Source organism: Sminthopsis crassicaudata, chromosome 6 (genome assembly GCF_048593235.1).
Source record: "Sminthopsis crassicaudata isolate SCR6 chromosome 6, ASM4859323v1, whole genome shotgun sequence".
Taxonomy (NCBI): domain Eukaryota; kingdom Metazoa; phylum Chordata; class Mammalia; order Dasyuromorphia; family Dasyuridae; genus Sminthopsis; species Sminthopsis crassicaudata.
Genome location: NC_133622.1, coordinates 161,915,408 through 161,935,350, shown reverse-complemented (window position 1 = coordinate 161,935,350; position 19,943 = coordinate 161,915,408). Strand labels below are relative to the sequence as shown.

The 19,943-nt window shown below is 35.9% G+C and overlaps 1 protein-coding gene across 1 annotated transcript in view; it reads right to left on the bottom strand.

Annotated features, from left to right (window-relative positions):
- Positions 1 to 16,436, bottom strand: part of SCARB2 (scavenger receptor class B member 2) — a 67,499-nt gene extending 51,063 nt beyond the window's left edge. Inside the window, exon 1 of the mRNA XM_074275682.1 lies at positions 15,859 to 16,436. Coding sequence (XP_074131783.1) covers positions 15,859 to 15,975 — 117 coding nt within the window. The 5' untranslated portion in view covers positions 15,976 to 16,436. The remainder of the gene's footprint in view (positions 1 to 15,858) is intronic.
- Between the last annotated feature and the right edge of the window lie 3,507 nt (positions 16,437 to 19,943).

Genomic DNA, 19,943 nt, shown 5'->3' with positions numbered 1-19,943 from the left:
GACTTGAAGGAAATTGTGAAGGTGAAGATGATGAAGGAAAGTGTTCCAGGCATGAGGGACCATTTCTATTTCCTCATAAAGCACAATGAGGATTGTGATATCAGAGTGCAAAGACGATAACTTGACTATCATTGACAGGGGAGTTTGTTATATAAATCTTAACAAATTTATTTTTATTTTTATTTTTCAGCAGTCCAAAAAAAATCTAAGGATTTTCAATCTTTAACTCAAGAATTCAAATCTGGCCTCAGACACTTACTAGCTGGGTGACGATGGGCAAATCACTTAACCCTGTTTGCCTCAGTTTTCCTCATCTGTAAAATTATTTAGAGGGGGAAAAAAGAAAAAGAAAAAAAAAAATGAAAACTATTCTACTATCTTTGCCAAGAAAATCCCAAATGGGATCAGAAAGAATCAAGCAGGACTGAAACAATTCAACAACAGAACACTGCTCAATTAAATTTTATGTTTTTCAAATGTGTGCAGTTGCTGTGGTCAATGAGATACCAATTCATTTAAAAATGCCATTAAATTCACAGTCTATCAGTCATTAATTATTTATTAAGTACTTACTTCATGCCAGATACTGTGTTAAACACTGGAGATAGCACAAAAGGCCAAAACAAACAAACACAAAAACCGAAAGGATCCATGCTTTGAAAATGCTCACAGTTTCATGGGGCACACAAATGCAAATAACTACATGCAAACAAGCTGTACGCATGATAAGTTGGAGATAGTCAAAAGAGGGAAGGCACTAGTCCTAACAAGAGATCAGGAAAAGCTCCTTGTAGAAGGGAACTTAAGCTGGAACTTGAAAAGAAACTAGAGAAACCATCATATATTGATAAGAAAGGAGAAAATTCCAGAAAGCTGGGAAGTACTGAACTCAATAAGAATGGAATTTTATATCTCTTTGGAGCATATACATCATTTATATCTTTCAAAAAGAACATTATTTAAGATCATAAACAGCCTTACACAAAAGTTGTCTAACTAACTCTGAATTTGGCTGGATGATTTTTAGAGTTGTACTACTGTTTTTCCCAGGATAAAGTAAATGCCCATTAGGAATGGCTTAATAAACTATCGTGCATGAATGGAATAAAATATTACTGTGCTATAAGAAATAACCAATACATATAGAAGAAACATGGAAAGGTTTACATGACCTAATTCAGAGCAGAAACAGAAAAGCAATATACACAATGGCTACAAAAAAGGAAATGAAAATAATGACAACAAAAACTCAAACTGACCCCTATAATTATAATGATCAAGCTTGGCACTAACAAAAAAGGGGATCAAATGTACCTAAAGATCTGGGGAATAATGGTTTGGAACACTGCATATAACCTTAATCTAGATTGATATGTTGGTTAGTTTTGCCAAACTTCTTTCCCTTCTCTGCCTTTGTTATTTTTTGTTATAAAGGGAGGGCAAATATACTCCCTAAGGAAATAAGACTTGGAAATGAAGTTGATGTAAAAACAAAAAATATAATTAAAATATAACTATTATTCTTGCTTGCAGCATCTTACTAATTTAAACAGACAAATGATGGGTGCATTATAAATATATCTATGCTAATAAGACAATGTCTCTGATGATTACAGTGGATGAGATTAGTTAAGGCACTAGATTAATTTCTAAGATATTTTTCTGCTCCAAAATTCTATGACTCCAACTACTAAACCATTTAACTCCTCTTTTTTTTTTAATATAACTAATCAAAGAATTTTTACATTTAATTTTTATTTTTCTCAGCTACATATAACCAAAATTTGACATTATTTTTTTTAAATAGTATTCCAAATTCTTCCTCTCTCCTTTCATTCCTGTTTCCTTGAGAAGACAAGCAATTTGATTATACATCATGCATGTGCAGTCATACAAAACATTTCCATATCCATCCCCCTTCTTAAAAGTCAATACCTTCTTTTTTCTGGCAAGATAAAATACCAACTCCACTCTTTGATATTTATAAAGTTCTTCGTAGTCTGGCTTCAATACTTGTTTCTCTAGATATAACATGCCATGATTTGTCTTTGTATCTTTAATCAAACCATACTTAATACCTAAAAAAAAAAAAGCCTTTTCCCTTACCTCTACACCTAGAAATCCCTTCTTCTCACAATCCAGGTTCTGTTGAAATGCCACCTTTCCTAATTCCTGCCATTATTAATTCGCTCTTGACTTTTCATATATTCTTCTTACTTAACAGAGTACACAATCACTCCCATCTACCTCTCTTCCTTCTTATCTCCCACACATGACCCCAATCAAAACTAAGAATTTTTTAAAAAGGGATTTTTTTCATTTTTGCCTTTGAACTTTCTTCATCATTTAATACAGTATTCAACACACAGTTAAGTGATGAATAAATTCTTGTTGAATTGAAATGAATTGAAAGATTCCATTAAAAGAGACTAAGGAAAGTATGTTCTTATATGGAGAATGGAAGGCGAGAGATATTAACTGAGGAAGTAATTTTGTTTCCAAGTTTAGCAGAACTTTAAGACAAGTTCAGCCGGTTTTCAATGAAGATCATTTGTTCTGTTGAGCTTCATCTTGCTTGACTTAGAAGAAGCAGCAGCCCAACTGTACAATCTTTCAGGGAAATTGAATTAACAATCTGGAGTACTCAGGGATCCATGATTTCTGGGATATCCATAGTCTGCTGCTATAAGGCTCCCCTCTGGCTACCATGATGTTTTCTTTGTTTGATGAAAAAAAAAAAAAAAAAGGAAAAAAACTACCCCCTCTTTTATTTACTGGTTTCTGAGCTTATTTTTCTTTCTTTGATTTTTGCCAGCATTGCTCCCCTATTTCTGAAGAAATCCTAAGTTGTTTAGCAAGTATGTCAAGATTTAAAAATATGTTTAATATTCTGAGGTATATGAGATACCCTGAAGCATATATCAAATGCCTGTTATATTTTTAATAAAGTACAATTAATTTAATGGAAAGAAAAATAAAAATTATTTCACAGTCAATATCTTAAAACAATAATTTTGTGTATTTTAATGTATAATTTAAATGTAAGTTATAATACAATTATGATTATATTCCATAAATATAATTATATTTTAATTTATAATTAGAAATTATAGTTGACATTTTTTTTCTTTCATAAATACCACATTCAATGGTTCATTGAATTCAAGGGCTGGTCTATCTGAATCCATATGATATTAGCTATCTCTTCCATTCATTCATTCATTCATATTCTCCATTTGTAAATTTGATCTTCATCTAAATCATAGATAAAATTGTTGGGAAAATTAAGTCCTAGAACAAACTGATAACATGCCACAGAAGTTCTTCCTTTAGGTTAATGTGCCCATTAATTCTCTCCTGGTTGGGTTGTTCAAGCAATTAAAAATTCACTTAAGCACTTTTAAAAATATCAGTAGATGCAGATAATTATTTTTATAAACCACAATATCCCTGCCTATTAAAAAACTAGAAAATAATCAACTTTTCATTAAAATGATAAATAATATATACTTAAAACTAAAAGCTAGTATTTTATATATAATGGGAATAAACTAGAATCCTTTACAATAAAATTAGGGGTAAAGCAAGTATAACTTTTGTCATCACTTTTATTTGGCATGATACTAGAAATGCTAGCTAGAACAAATAAGATTAAAAAAGAAATCAAGGGAATAAGCCTAGGTAAAGAAAAAGTAAAACTATCTCTTGCTGTAGAAGACCTTAAAGAACTCTAAAATCACCTTAAAAGATGATAACTTCAGCAAAGTTGCAAGATATAAAAAGACATCCAAATCATCAATATTTCTTTATAATGGGAGCAGCCAGGTGGTGCAGTGGATAGAGCACCAGCCCTGAAGTCAGGAGGACCCGAGTTCAAATCTAATTTCAGACACTTAACACTTCCTGGCTGTGTGACCCTGGGCAAGTCACTTAACCTCAATTGCCTTAAAAAAAATCTTTATAATGTCAATAAAACCTAGCAGGAAGAAATAGAGAAATTTCATTTAAAAGAATGGTATAATGTATAAGATTTAAATCTACCTATCACAAGTTATCACAGATATGCACAAGAAACATATCAATATAATTAAGGGTGTAGGAAATTAGCATTTATATAGTGCCTACTATGTACTAGGCACTTTATAAGTACAATTTCATTTGGTCTTCATAATAATTCTATGAAGTTGGTACTGTTATTATTCTCATTTCACAGATGAGGAAATTGAGATGCAATTAAGTGACATACCCAGAGTCACATAGCTAATAAAAGTCTGAGCTGCATTTGGATTCAGTTTTTCCTCTAGGCCTGGTATTCTATCCACTGTGAAATCTTAATTAGCTCTTTTTTTTTTCCAGAAAAGCCATCATTTACAGAAATAAGGCCTAAATAAATGAAGAATAGTCATTATTCATGGGTAGGATGAATCAATATAACAAAAATATTCTTCTTATGTTATATATTATAGAATTGTAGAACTGGGAGGAATATTCATATTATTGGCAATTCACATGTATGCAGCATTTTAAGGTTTAAAAAACATTTTCTTCATAACAGCCCCATGAAGCAGCTGGTACAAAATGTCCCATTTTACAAATAATAAAATTGAGGGCTGGAGAAATAAAATTCCCTGACCAAGAAAGATCATATAACTAGTTAATGACTTAGTTGAGACTAGAACTCATCTTTTGCCTGCTGTTACAATGCTAATTCCACTATGTTACACTGCTGGGAAGTCAGAATAAACATCCCGTGCAAAAGATTACCCAATAAAGGAAAAACTCCAGATCCCCACCTATCCTGATCTCTATGTCTCCTGAATGTTTCAGCACTGTCTCTGTCTCAGATAGATTGACTTTTCCTGGATTCTGGACAGACAGCTACTTCTCCCAAGTTTAGTAGAGATAAACTGGAGTTTTTCAACTGGGACTTTGTTTTTTATAAAAGGAGACAACAATCAAAGGATATGAACAGACAATTTTCAGATGATGAAATTAAAACTATTTCCACTCATATGAAAGAGTGTTCCAAATCACTATTGATCAGAGAAATGCAAATTAAGACAACTCTGAGATATCATTACACACCTGTCAGATTGGCTAAGATGACAGGAACAAATAACAATGAATGTTGGAGGGGCTGTGGGAAAACTGGGACACTGATGCATTGTTGGTGGAGTTGTGAAAGAATCCAACCATTCTGGAGAGCAATCTGGAATTATGCCCAAAAAGTTATCAAAATGTGCATACCCTTTGACCCAGCCATACTAATACTGGGCTTATACCCCAAGGAACTACTAGAGAAGGGAAAGGGTCCTGTATGTGCCAAAATGTTTGTGGCAGCCCTTTTCATAGTGGCTAGAAGCTGGAAGATGAATGGATGTCCATCAATTGGAGAATGGTTGGGTAAACTATGGTATATGAATGTTATGGAATATTATTGTTCTATAAGAAATGACCAACAGGAGAAATACAGAGAGGCTTGGAGAGACTTACATCAACTGATGCTGAGTGAAACGAGCAGAACCAGAAGATCATTATACACTTCAACAATGATACTGTACGAGGATGTATGCTGATGGAAGTGGATTTCTTCAACATAGAGAAGAACTAATCCAATTCCAATTGATTAATGATGGACAGAACCAGCTACATCCAGAAAAGGAACACTGGGAAATGAATGTAAACTGTTATTTTTACCTTCTGAATCCAATTCTTCCTGTGCAACAAAAAATTCGGTTCTACACACATATATTGTATCTAAATTATACTGTAATATATTTAGCATGTATAAGACTGCTTGCCATCTGGGGGAGGGGGTTGGGGGAGGAAGGGAAAAAATCCGAATAGAAGTAAGTGCAAGGGATAATGTTGTAAAAAATTACCCATGCATATGTACTGTCAAAAAATGTTATAATTATAAAATAAAATAAAAAATTAAAAAAAAAAAAAAAAGAAAAAAAAAAGGAGACAACAAACAAACATCTGCAAAAGTAGGAGGAAAAATGAGATTTGTAGAGTGCAGTTTTCTAGTCTTAATTTATCTAAAGTCTTGGAATTTATTAGAAGAGTGTGCATAAGAATTCTCATCTTTGGCCTCCTGTTTCCTGTCCTTAGACTTAATTCTGTCCTATTAATCAAGAGAAAGTAGTTTGGATGGAGATGAGAATTGTAGTTAGCAGTTAGGACTGGAGAGAAAATAATATGAGATTTTTTTCAAGTGAATTAAAAATATTCATAGTAATTAACAGAAAATTCAAGTATCTCCTAGAATTTAGAAGAAAATATTCATTTATTTATTCTACATGTCTTTATTATATCCTTTCTATATGACAGAATTTATATAAGACAGTTAAAATACAAAGATAAAAAGAAAACTGTTATCTTGCCCTCAAGGAACTTATACTCTATTGGGAATAAACAAAAAGCAATAATGGCACATGGAATAATTTTTTTGGTAGCAATTTGATTAGTATCACATTGAATAAGTAAATTAATTTAAGTAAGATTATAATTTTTATTATATTGGCTCAGCCTATCCATGAACAATTAATATTCTTCCAGTTGTTTTAGATCTGACTTTATTTATATGAAAAGTGTTTTATAATTGTGTTCATATGGTTCCTGGATTTGTCTTGGCTGGTAGACTCGCAAGTACTTTATACAAACTACAGTTACTGTAAATGGAATTTCTCTTTCTATCTCTTGCTGCTGGAGTTTTTAATAATATATAGAAATATTGATGACTTATGTGGGTTTATTTTCTTTCTACCTTGAAACTTTGCTGAAGTTGTTTACTATTTCAACTAGTTTTCTAGTTGTTTCTCTAAGAATACCATCATGTTGTTTGCAAAGAATGATAATTTTATTTCCTCATTGCCTCATTCAATTTATTTTTCATGTCTTATTGCTATACTTATCATTTCCAATACAATATTTAATAATAATGGTGATAATAGGCATCCTTGCTTCAATACTGATCTTACTGGAAAGATTTCTAGCTTATCTCCATAACAGATAATGCTTGCAGATAGTTTAGAGGATACTACTTATAGTTTTAGAATTTATTCCTATATTTTTGGGTTTTTTAATAGGAATAAGTATTGTACTTCATCAAAAGCTTTTTTTGCATCTATTGAGAAAATTGTGACTTCTGTTGGCTTTGTTATTGATGTTTTCATTATACTGAATCAGTCCTGCAATTTCTGATATAAACCCCATGTGGTCATAGTATATGATCTTTGTGATACATTGCTGTAATTTCCTTGCTCTTATTTAATTTCTTGCATCAATATTCTTTAAGGAAATTAGTCTATAACTTTCTTTCTCTGCTTTTGCTCTCCCTGGTTTAGGTGTCAAAATGATATTTGTGTCATAAAAGATATTTATAAAACTCTTCTTTGCCTATTTTGAAATTGCTTGTTCTTTAAATGTTTAGTAGAATTTATTAATTCAATGGTCTTGGAGATTTTGTCTTAGGCATCATATTTATGGCTTGTTCAATTTCTTTTTCTAAGTTTTATTTAAATATCCTATTTCCTTTTCTATTAAGTTGAACAATTTATATATTTGTAAGTATTTTATAAATATATTTCACTTAGTTTTTTAGAGTTATTGGCATTAATTGGACAAAACAGTTCCTAATAATTGTTTTAATTTCATCTTCATTGCTTTTCAATTTTTGATACAGGACAGCTATGTGAGACATCGAATAAAACATCGGGCCTAGAGTGAGGAATCTTCCCATCTCAGTTCCCTCACTTATAAAATGAATTGGAGAAGGAAGTAGCAAATCACTCTAGTATCTTCACAAGAAAACTCAAAATGAGGTCAGGAAGAATTAGACACAATTGAAATATCTGAACAAAAACAACAATTTGCTTTTCTTCTTTCTTTTGTAAATTAAATTGACCAATAATTTATCCATTTTATTGGTTTTTTTCATAAGATTGGTTCCTATCTGTATTTACTAATTCATTGTTTTTCTTACTTTCAGTTTTATTAATCTCTCTTGGTTTTCAGAATTTCAAATTTGATGTTTATCTGATGACTTTTAATTTATCCTTTTCCTTATTTTTTAGTGGTATATCCAAATCATTGATCAAATTTTTTGGGTCTATTTTATTGATACAAGTTTAGAGTAAACTAAGTAAAGTAAGAAATTTAAATTTTTCCCTAAGTTCTAATTTGGCTGTGTTTTCTTGTCATCATTTTCTTTAATGAAATTATTTATTGTTTCTCTGATTTATTTTTAACCTACTTATTTTTAGGTTAAGGTTAGTTTCCAATTAATTTTTATTTATGTTTCCAAGGTCTTTTACTGATTATAATTTTAATTGCTTTATGATCTAAAAAGAATCCATTTATATTTTTATTTAATATTTCTACTTTTCTGCACTTGGTTATGAGAGTTTTATTCCTTAATACAAGATCAATCTTTGTAAGAGTGCTGTGTAGAGCTAGGATGATCATTTTCAATTTGATCAGTCCTACAAATCCACAAGGTTTTGGATATATTAAAAAGATGAGTATCTAGGGAGAAATGTATGAAGACAGACTGTACCTTAAAGGCAAGTTAATTGTCTTGCTTCATTCTTATCATGCAAATAAGGATATCCTAGACATAAATTATTTATTACATAGGAATTGGCTGTTTTGTATCTAAAGTGATTCTTCCTCCCTCCCCTAAATATTTAATACTAATAATAATAGCTAGCTTTAAAATTTGCAAAGTCCTTTTATCATATTTTCTCATATTTGATATTTACAGCAATGGTGTAGATGAAATAAAGTAGGCAGAGGTTAAAATGATTTACCCACCTCATAAGTATCTGAGTCTAGATTTGAACTCAATTTTTCCTGATTCTAGCCCAACGGTGTATTCACTATGCCGTGTAGCTGCCTGTTGATGCTTGGGTTTTTAAGCTCCAGAAATTTAGCATCTTTCACTCTTAGCTTTACCAACCCTAGAATAAGGGTCTGACCTTTTACTGTTCTGGAAGCTGGCCAATGAGAAGCTATCCATTGGTGAAACTGCAAGTGCTTCTACCATCTATAGGAGCCGCTTTTCTTATCTACCCCTACAGCCTGGGCATTGGTTGTTGCTGAGTTACCTGGTAATACTTTCTTTCATTTAGGTATAAAAGTACCAAAAAATGATAGAAAGCTAACTTGACTGTAGAAGAAAAAAATGGGGAAATAAAGATGCATATGATCCTTGAATCATTTCACCAAAATGGCCTCACTGATATTTAAGTTATTCCCATGAGATGGATGTAGATGGAAAGATGATATTGCACCCATTTAGTAAATGAGAAAATTGAGACATAAAGCAATTAAAAGCATTGCCCAACATCTTGAGAAGTCATTGTGTGTGGCCAAGAATGAGGAAAAAAGTATACTGATTCTTAATATTTTATCCACTAGGCTACATGAAAGCCATCCTTAGTCCTCTGTTTCTCAATAGTAAAATGGACCCAAATGGAATATTCTTTACATCTGTATAAGTTCAAGATTTTTCCCCCTGAGGCAATTGGAGTTAAGTGACTTACCCAGGGTCACACACCTAGGAAGTGTTAAGTGTCTGAGGCCAGATTTGAAATCAGATCCTCCTGACTTCAGGGCTGGTACTCTACCTACTGAGTCACCTAGCTGCCCCTCAAGATTTTTTTTAATCAAGAATTTGAATGAAAGCATACATGGGATGCTTGCCAAATGAGCAAATTCCTCCTCCTTCTCTTCACCACCTCTTATTCGCTTTCTCTTCCCCCTTTTCTTCCCTTCCTCCTCCTCCTCTTCCTCTCCTTTTCTTCTTCCTTTTTCTCATTCTCTTCCCCTCCTCCTTTTCCTTTTCTCCTTTTTCTTTTTCTATTCCTCCTTCTCCTCCTATTTCTCTTCCTCTCTTTCTCCAAATAAATGGTTAACATGTTGGATGGATGATAGCATCAAGATTCGAAAATATTTCAGCAGATAGTAAAATCATCAAAGGTAAAAGATTTTTTAAAAATTTAAATATCAGTGTAAGTCTTACTCTTGGGTTAAAAAGGACCAAACTTCATAAGTATATCACAATGGTGGAAAATGTGAATTTCTCAATGTACTTGACAATGTAGCTTGCAAAACTGTATACTTCAAGATTTCATGGACTAGAAATAGGACAAGAACTAATTAGGGATTAAGAAGACCAGGGATGACTTGTCTGGAAAAAAGATTTAGGACAGATATGATAGCTGATTCTAAGTCTCTAAGTGTTTTAAGAGTTTTTTACATGAGACGAGGCTTATTCTCCTTGGCCTCAGAAGGCAAAACTAAGAAAAATGGCTGAAAATTGTAAAGAGACGGAAATTTCAGTTTTGATAAAAGATGCTGAACATAAGACAGATCCTCAATTCTGATGGACGTGGCCCTCTTCAACAATGAGATGAACCAAATCAGTTCCAATACAGTAATGAATTGAACCAGCTACACCCAGAGAAAGAACTCTGGGAGATGAGGGTGAACCACTACATAGAATTCCCAATCCCTCTATTTTTGTCTGCCTGCATATCTGATTTCCCTCACAGGTTAATTGAACACTACTTCAAAGTCTGACTCTTTGTGCAGCAAAATAATAGTATGGATATGTATACATATATTGTATTTAACATATACTTTAACATATTTAACATGTATTGGTCTGGGGTGGAGGGAAGGAGGGAAAAATTGGAACAAAAGGTTTTGCAACTGTCAATGCTAAAAAATTATCCCTGCATATATCTTGTAAATAAAAAGCTATAATTAAAAAAATAAATAAAAAATATAATTTGGGGGGCAAAAAAAAACCATAAGACTGATCCTAAAGTAAAATGAATTATTTTGGGAAATAGTGGATCTTCTAAGAGAAGTTAGATAAATATTTGCTGGGTACATTTTATCAGGGATTCCTTGACTAATTGACCTTGGGATAGTTTGAAAATTCAGATCTATGATTATAAGTGGATATTTGTAAAAAAAAAAAAAAAAGGAGGGATGTAAAGGCAGGTTTCTTAGTTGTCCCTTTAACATTTTAAATTCAATGGGTCCAAAATACAATTTATGATCTTTCCTCAAAAGCAACTTCTCCAAATATCCTTATTTCTCCTCCTCTTCCTCCTCCTCTTCCTCCCTCTCTTTCTCCTCCTCCTACACCTCTCCTTCTCCTCCTTTCTCCTTTTCTTCCTCTTCCTTCTTCCTCATTTTCTTCATTCTCTTCCCCTTCTCCTCTTCCTCTCCTCCTTTTCCTCCTCCTCCTCTTCCCTCTCCTTTTTATCCTTTTCCCCCTCCCCTTCTTTTCCTTTTCCCCTTCTCTTCCCCTCCTCCTTTTTCTTCTTCTATTCTTCTTCCTTCTCCTATTTCTTCTCTCCTTTTTCTCCACTCACAGCCCAATCCCACTATTAATTAGCCTGGGAACTTCACCCAGCCAACTTCAACTCTGCCTATCCTTAAGGCAGTGTGATCTCCATTCGAGAAATTTAATTGGACTCTAAATTGGTCCTTTCTCTAATTCATCCTCCAGAGTAGTTGCCAAACTGCCTTTCCCAAAACAAATCTATTGCCCCAGGAGAAAATGCAAACTTCTCAATGTACTTGACAATATACCTTGAGAAACTGTACTTCAAACAAAATACCCCATGTCCATATAGCTTCCAGGTTTGCAACCAGAGTTCCCTCCTTATCTGGAACACAATCTTTCCTCATATTATTCACTTTTAAGAATCCTGCCATAATTCTCTAATGCAAAGCTTGAGGGACACTTTCAAAATTAGACCTTTTCTAATTCCCCAATTGTCAATACTTTCTCCTCATGAAATTACTCCATAGTATTCCTTATTTATTTCTGTACTTGGAATAGATAGAATATAAATTTCTAGAGGGCAAAAACTGTTAGATTCCTTTCTTCCTATCCCAATACCTAAAACACTGTTTTGAACATAGTAGGCCCTTAATATGCTTATTGAAGTGCACAATGAAAATACATAAATTGTCAGTTTAATTCAGTCAGTCCTCAAAGGACAAAAGTTCACATTTTATAAAATGTCATGGAACTGGGCATGAATATGTAAAAATAAGGAGCATTAAACTAGAGCTGGAGAGACTGATACAGCTCTAGTTTCTAAACTCCATGAAGACTAGGATTAGCTTTTTAAGACTTTGAACCCCATCTAACGTCACTTAATCCTAATTCTGATATTTGTCCGTTTTTAAAGTGCCTACTACAGTCCAAGCACTATCTAGGTCCTAAGAATCCAAACACAATAACTATACTTATCCATAAGCCTTTTCGGCAAAATGAAACTAATATCTTTATTTGGGCCTTACCCATCTCACAGGATTGTTATGAGTCAAGTGATTTGTAATTTTAAAATACTATGAAAAAAGGGAGAGCATGAACTTTACTCTCATTGGAACTGACTTGAAGAAGGAATAACACATACTCAGTTGGGTGTAGAAATTTATCTTATCATAAAGGAAAGTAGGAGAGGAAAGGAATAAGAGCAGGGGGAGGAGCTGATAAAAAGGAGAGCAGACTGGGGGGAGGTAACACTCAGAAGTAAAACACTTTAGAATGAGCAGAGTGAATGGAGAGAGAAAGTAGGATAAATGGGGGAAATAAGATGGAGGGAAATCATTACTGTGAAAAAACATTTTTAATAGCAAGTTTCTCTGATAAAGACCTCATTACTCAAATATAATAAAAACGGAGTCAAAATTATCAAAATGAGAGCCATTCCTCAAATGATAGTCAATGGATATGAACAGGTATAATCAAAATAATCAAAGCTATCTATAGTTATATGAAAAAAATGTACTAAATGACTGTTGATTAGAGAAATGCAAATTAAAACAACTCTGGGCTTCCACCCCACAACTATCAGATTGACTAACATGACAGAACAGGAAAATGACAAATGTTGGCAAGGATGTGGAAAAATTAAAACATTAATGCATTGTTGAACTTGCATACTGACTGAACCATTCTGGAGAACAATTTGGAATTTCTTCCAAAGAGCTATAAAACTTTACGTAGTCTTTGACCAAGCAATACCACTACTAGGTCTGTATCAAAAAGACATGAAAAAAAAAAAAAAAAGAAAGAAAAAGGACTTATATGTACAAAACTATTTATAGCAATTCTTTTAGCAGTGGCAAAGAATTAGAAATTGAGATTTCTATCATTTAAGGAATAATTAAACAAGCTGTATATGATTGTGGTGGGATAGCATTGTGCTATAAGAATGATGAGCAGTCTATTTTTAGAAAAACCTAGAAATATTTAAATGAACTGATACAAAGTCAAATAAGCAAGATTAGGAGAACATTGCACACAGCAACAGCAGTATTGCAAGATGATCTCTGTAAATAACTCAGCTATCCTCAGCAATGATCTAAAACAATTGTGAAGGACTTTTGATGAAAGGTGATGTCCATCTCCAGAGAAGGAACTGATGGAGACTGAATGCAAATTGAAGATACTTTTTCCTTTATGTTTCTTGGGATTTTTTTGTCTGTGTTTACTTTTACAGTGTGACTTACATGGAAATGTTTTGCATGTCTATACATGTATAACCCACGTGGAATTCCTTGTCTTTTCAATGAATTAGATAGTATTTGAAACTCAAAATTTGAAAAAATGAATGCTAAACTTGTTTTTACATGTAATTGGGAAAAATAAAATATTAAATAAAACTATAATAAGAAATATTTAATAGTGGTTGAGTCAAATTGAAAAATGAAAGATTAAAAATTCAAAATATTATGATAATGTTTGTTGAATTAAACTGAAACATGGGAGACCAAAAATTCAATCACTGGGATAAGTCCTTTAAAAGCTCTTTATGAAGTATGTAGTAGGATTTCTACCACTGACTACTGTAACTAGGAACGACAATCAAGGCTTTGCTCCAGATTGCCAACATTGATACCGGTACGGTTGCTAGACTGCCTCTGTTCCCTCTCTTAAACCTGGCTACTTCTGCCCATTCTTCCTATGACTTTAGAACTCCTCTCCTGGAGCCTGACTTCCCTCATCTTTCATGCATATCACCAGCTAGGAAAAAATATTGCCACACAATACAGATACTGGACAGATGCTCTTGGGGCTGCACTTTAAGAAATGCCCCATCAAAAATAATTCTCAAAAACAACCAAACAACTCAAGTCTATTTATAAAGAAAAAGGACCAATGAATATAGGATTTTCCAGTTTCTTAAGAAATATTCCCTTTAAAAAATTCCATATGCAATGTGTCAGTAAAGTGTTTGCTGCAACAAGTCTAGGGAGGCTTTGAAGGTTGGAAAGCGGAAGTTAGAAACCGAAGTTTGAAGCCCAAACTGCATAGACAAGGCACCTGACTACAATCTACTAACATTACTTCTCTGAAGAAATCATAGAAACACTGGTTTAGAGCAGAGAGGGACCTTTGAAGGTCATCTAGTCAGCTCTTTTATATGAAGGATGAACAAACTGATATTCAGATAGAGTCGGGCAAGATAAAAGACAGTTTCCTTATATAATTTTTGATCTACTGAGGTGAGGGAGAAGTGATACGTACTTCACAGAGTGCCTTGGCAACAGCACACTGATAGACTTGGAGTCAGAAAAAATTAAGTTCAATTCCCATATTAATTTCTTAATAGAGCCACTGCGCAATTCACAATCTCTCTGGGACGCAGTTAACTGAGGCCTTAAGTTAAATGAAGGGGTTGGTCTTGATGAACCTTTCCAGTTCTAAAGTTATAATCTTGTGAAATCCTAGATTTTGCAAACTCTAGACCATGCATTTGAGTCATTATCAAGAAGTTTATGCTTGAAGGAAAATGAAAGTTTTGAGCAAGAGCCACAAGGGACATTGGATCAAAGCAGCCTAATGTTGACAAAAGATAGGAACAGTTAACTCAGGCAAGCAGTCAACAGACAAGAAGAATGGACAGAAGTCCTCCCTCCCTTTCCGTTGGTCAAGAGGAGGAGTCAGCTTTTTGCAGCCCCACATCCCAGTTCTACTGGATTGCATTGGGGCAGAATCTCAGCTGGTCTGTTCATTTCCCACTCCACCCCATTCACCCTTCCCCCACTCTCCCGACAAAAACAAGAATACACTAACTAGTGTTCTGAGCCTTCCCCCCCACCCCTAGTTGAAAGGCCTGCTAGCCACCAGAACAGCCGCAGTCTACAGCGCTGGGTTTTGATTTCGTTCTTTTGTTGGTTTTTTGGTTTCATGTAAGCTGACGTTAGGGTAGGGGAGGAGGGATGTGCTGTAGTGGGGAGGGGGGGGACGGGGAAAGGGGAGAAAAACCTGAGAAAAGACTAGAATGAACGGACGCTTTCCCGAAAAGTGTAAAACGCACGTTTCTATTTACCACTACCACGTACCCTTAGCTGCAATGAGTCTGACATAATGAGTAACCCCAAGATGAGAGCGGGCAAAGGAGAAGAGGACCGACCCTTGGATGTCCCTCACAATCCATCCTTCCCCAATCTACCTCAGCTGCTCGCCACAGAGAGACTCCCCCGAACAAGAGGAGGAGGAGGAAGAGGGTGTGTGTGTGTGTGTGTGTGTGTGTGTGTGTGTGTGTGTGTGTGTGTGTGTGATCAAGATCTGGGACTCGGGGCCACTCCCGTCTTTTACCGAGGCGGCAGCAGTAACAGTAGCAAGAGGGAGTGAGGTACCAGGACCGAGTGACATCGCACCCCTAAGCAGCATGGGAGTGGGAAGCCTCGGGACCTGGGGCTGGAGGGACATTCACTTCCCCACAGGGGAACAGGCTGCGGGGCGCCTTGCGGGGTCCCTCTGATTAGCCCATCACTTCACCTCACGGCCCAGGGCGCCCATCTCATCTCACCCACCTGCTCAATCGCTTGGTCCACAGCCTTCTGGAACACGCGGGCCACGAGCAGCGTGACACTGCAGACCAGCAGGAGCAGGGACAGCGTCCCCACCGCGTAGAAGCAGCACTTGGCCATTGCCGGTGCGCCAGGAGCCAGCCGCCTGCCGCGAGCCTCCCAAACTGCTGCGTCCTCCGAGCCCAATGGCCCGGAGCTGATACAGCCCGCCCCCCCCTCCCCCCCGACCCTCGCCGGCCCAGCGCAATGACCTCGCCTACGCTCTCTGGTCCGGCCCGGCGGGCTAAGCTTGGCGGAGCTGAGCTGGCGTTTCAGGGAGCCCCGGGGGGGTGAGCTGCAGGGCGGCGGGGACCGAGCACGTCAGTGTTCTCGGTTTCGATTTCCTAAAAAAGCTCTGATGAAAAGAGGGTGATCCGCATTCCCAACGAACTTGCAGGAGGCGGGCGGCAGGCCAGCGCTGCAGCTTGGCCGGGCTCAGGCCGGCCGGCTTCCGCCCCGCTGCAGGCACCAGAGAGAGGGCAGCAGGCAGCGAGCAGAGGCTGTGCCCGGAGCAGCAGCTAGGGCGGCGGCGGGGGAGGGCAGGAGGCGGGCGGGGAGGGAGCCTGGGAGGCTGAGCTTTCAGTCATGTGCCCCGAAGTGACGGCTTCTGGGCCGTGCGGGCAACTGAGCACCTGCCCAGGGCCACTGGGACTAGCCGCTAAGTGTTGCGTACCCTGGCTACCATGCCCCCCCGACTGTCCCATCCGAGTGCTCCAACCTAGGGGACCCCCGCTGTGCCGGAAGATTGAACAAAGAGCTGTGGGCGTGGCTCTTGGAGGAGAAAAAGGGGTGCTGTGACCAACTGCCCACATCCTCCTTCCTCATCCTTTTACTTTTATACTTAGGAACACATGTCCTAAAATGCTATTTTGCAGAGAAGGAGGCAACCAGAACTGGTAGAAAGACTTTCCTCACCCGGGAATTTCTTGTAATAAAGAAATCAATGATCCAGTATCTATCTCTAACCTAGAATCAATAAATCCTAAATGTAGAAGTAATGGGGACCTTAGATGAGGACCTTAAAGGAGAGAGAGAGAGAGAGAGAGAGAGAGAGAGAGAGAGAGAGAGAGAGAGAGAGAGAGAGAGAGAGAGAGAGAGAGAGAGAGAGAGGAGAGAGAGAGACAGAGACAGAGACAGAGACAGAGACAGAGACAGACAGAGAGAGACAGAGAGAGAGAGAGAGAGAGAGAGAGAGAGAGAGAAAGAGAGAGAGAGAGAAGAAAGGAAGGAAGAAAAAAGAAAGAAAGAAAGAAAGAAAGAAAGAGAGAGAGAAAGAGAAAAAAGAAAGAAGGAAGGAAGAAAGAAAGAAAGAGAGAGAAAGAGAAAAAAGAAAGAAAGAAGGAAGGAAGAAGAAAGAAAAAGAAAAAAAAAGAAAGAATAAGGAAGGAAGGAAAGATTTGAATTTATTTCATATATTGATATAGATAGATAGATAGATATAGATACATGAGAGAGAGAGAGAGAGAGAGAGAGAGAGAGAGAGAGAGAGAGAGAGAGAGAGAGAGATCATCTAGTCAGAAATCCGAGTTATGTCAAATCCCTGAGACTCACCCTCTTTAGGGGTTGTCTTGTCAAAAATCTCAGTCATATCCTTGAGGTTAAATTTTCCCTATAAAATCTATTTATGGGCCATCCCATGGCTGCTACTCTCCTTGGGGTCAGTCCACCATGGCAACTCTGCCTCTTGATGTCTTTCTCCTAACCCCTCCCCCATGCTGTGTGGAATTTCCTCTAACTCCAGTTTCTCAACCCCCATTTTCCTCCTAATGGCTTACTAACTCTTTCAGAATGCTTTCAGAATTTAGCTGTGCCAGCTAAAGATATTCCCCAATCTCATGGGGAGCTCCCTTTCTACTGGATAATTGTGAGTTCCACTGAGTCTTTCATATCCTCTTCTAATTCTATTTCATATTTATCATTTCTGGTGTCTATTGGATCCCTTTATTTTTGTCTATAACCTATTCCTCTAAATAAACTGCCTTTTGTTAAAGATAATGGCCATTGTGAATTCTTCACATGACAGAACTCCAACTTTTGGTGCCTATCATCATCTGGTGTCTACATCACCCATATCACATATGTACAATGCCTAGCATGTTTAAAATATTTTTTGTTTAACTGATAAATATAAATAATTATAAAGCACAATAACATGTAAGTGCTAGAAAAAAGTGCAATGTACTACTGGAGAATGGTTGATGATCAGAAAAAGAAGCTTTCCCTGTGGTTTAATCTAATTTCCTCCTGCTAGGAATGATACTGGGAAGATTATTATAATTGCCAACCTCATCATTCATACTGTATTACTGTAGAGGGCAGTACCATCATCCTGGTCCCTCAAGTTCACAAACTAAGAGTTGACCTGTATTCCCCACTGTCTCTGATCCCTACACCCCTATCCCTGTTGCCAAGGCCTGCCCATTTCATCTTTGCAACATCTTTCCAAAATATCTCCCCTTTTCTGCTTTAACACTCTAGAACAGAGCCTCAACATCTTATACCTGGATAATTGCAAAATCCTGCTGATGGTCTGTCCGTCTCAAATCGCTCCCCAACTTGTATTCTATTGAGCCACTTAGGTTATTTTTTTTTTAATAGGCTGAGAATGTACTCAATTTATTCAATAAACTGCAGTGACTCCTGTCACTTTCAGGAACAAATATAAAATTATGCTTTGTTTGATTCTCCTGCCAACATTAGAGTCTTCTCTCAAACAGCTTAATCCTAAGGAGTTAATGCATTAAAAATCAGCAAATCATGGAAACTACAAGTAATTTCATTAAAATAATGACAACAATGAGATAGCATGCCCAAAATTTGGGGAATTCAGACAAAGCAAGCCTTAGAGGAAATTTGTTCTCTAATTACTTTTACCAGCAAGAAAGATAAAGAACAGATCAACAAACTGGATGCACAATTTAGAAATTTTGAAAATCAAAGAAGAGATTAGTAAAATTGAAAGCCAAAAAAATTTGATTTAATGAATAAAGCTAGTAATTATGAAAAATAAAATAAGATGAAAACCAAATTACTAGTATTAAAAATGAAAAAGTTCACAATAACTGAACCAAATGTAGATTTCATTTTTACATTTTTTTAAAAATTGATTTTATTTCATTAATTATCCCCCCCAATGTAAAAAAAAAATTACCATTCATTTTAGAAAGCTTTTTTGCATTCCCAATTTTTCACTTCCAACCCTTCCCTTTCCTTAAGAAGGCAACAATTTATATCAATTATATACACAAAATCAATCTCCATATTAGGTATGTTACAAAAGAAAACAGACAAAAAAAATTCAAGAAAAAAAGTAAACAATGTATGCTTCAATATGCATTCAAAGTTTATCAGTTCTGTCTCTGAAGATGGATAGCATTTTTCATCATGAGGTCTTTGGAATTTTCTTAAGTATTTCATAATTGATCATTGTTACAATATTGCTGCTATTGTATACAATGTTCTCCTGATTCTGCTCACTATATTTTGCATGAGATCATATAAGTTTTTCCAGGTTTTTCTGAAAATATCTTGCTCATCATTTCTTATAGGCACAATTGTATTCCATCACTATTATACCCTACAACTTGAGCCATTTTGCAATTGATGGGTATACTCTCAATTTCGAATTCTTTGTCATCACACACACACATACACACACACACACACACACACACACACACACAAAAGGCTGCTAGAAATATTTTTGCTTGTCAGACCTTTTCTTTTTTCTTTAATCTCGTTGAGATATAGATTTAGTAGTGATATTGCTTGATCAAAGTTATACACAATTCTATAGCCCTTTGAGCACAGTTCTCCAGAATGGCTGGATCAGTGTCATAACTCCACTAACAGTGCATTAGTGTTCCAATTTTTCTATATTTTCATTTGCCATCCCCCCACTTTTTTTAAATCATGTTAGCTAAAGTATTAAGAATGATGGGGAATGACAGAGTTGTTTTTATTTGTATTTCTCTAATCAGTAGTGATATTGAGCATTTTTATCTAATTGTTGATAACTGATTTCTTGTTCTGAAAATTGTTTATTCAAA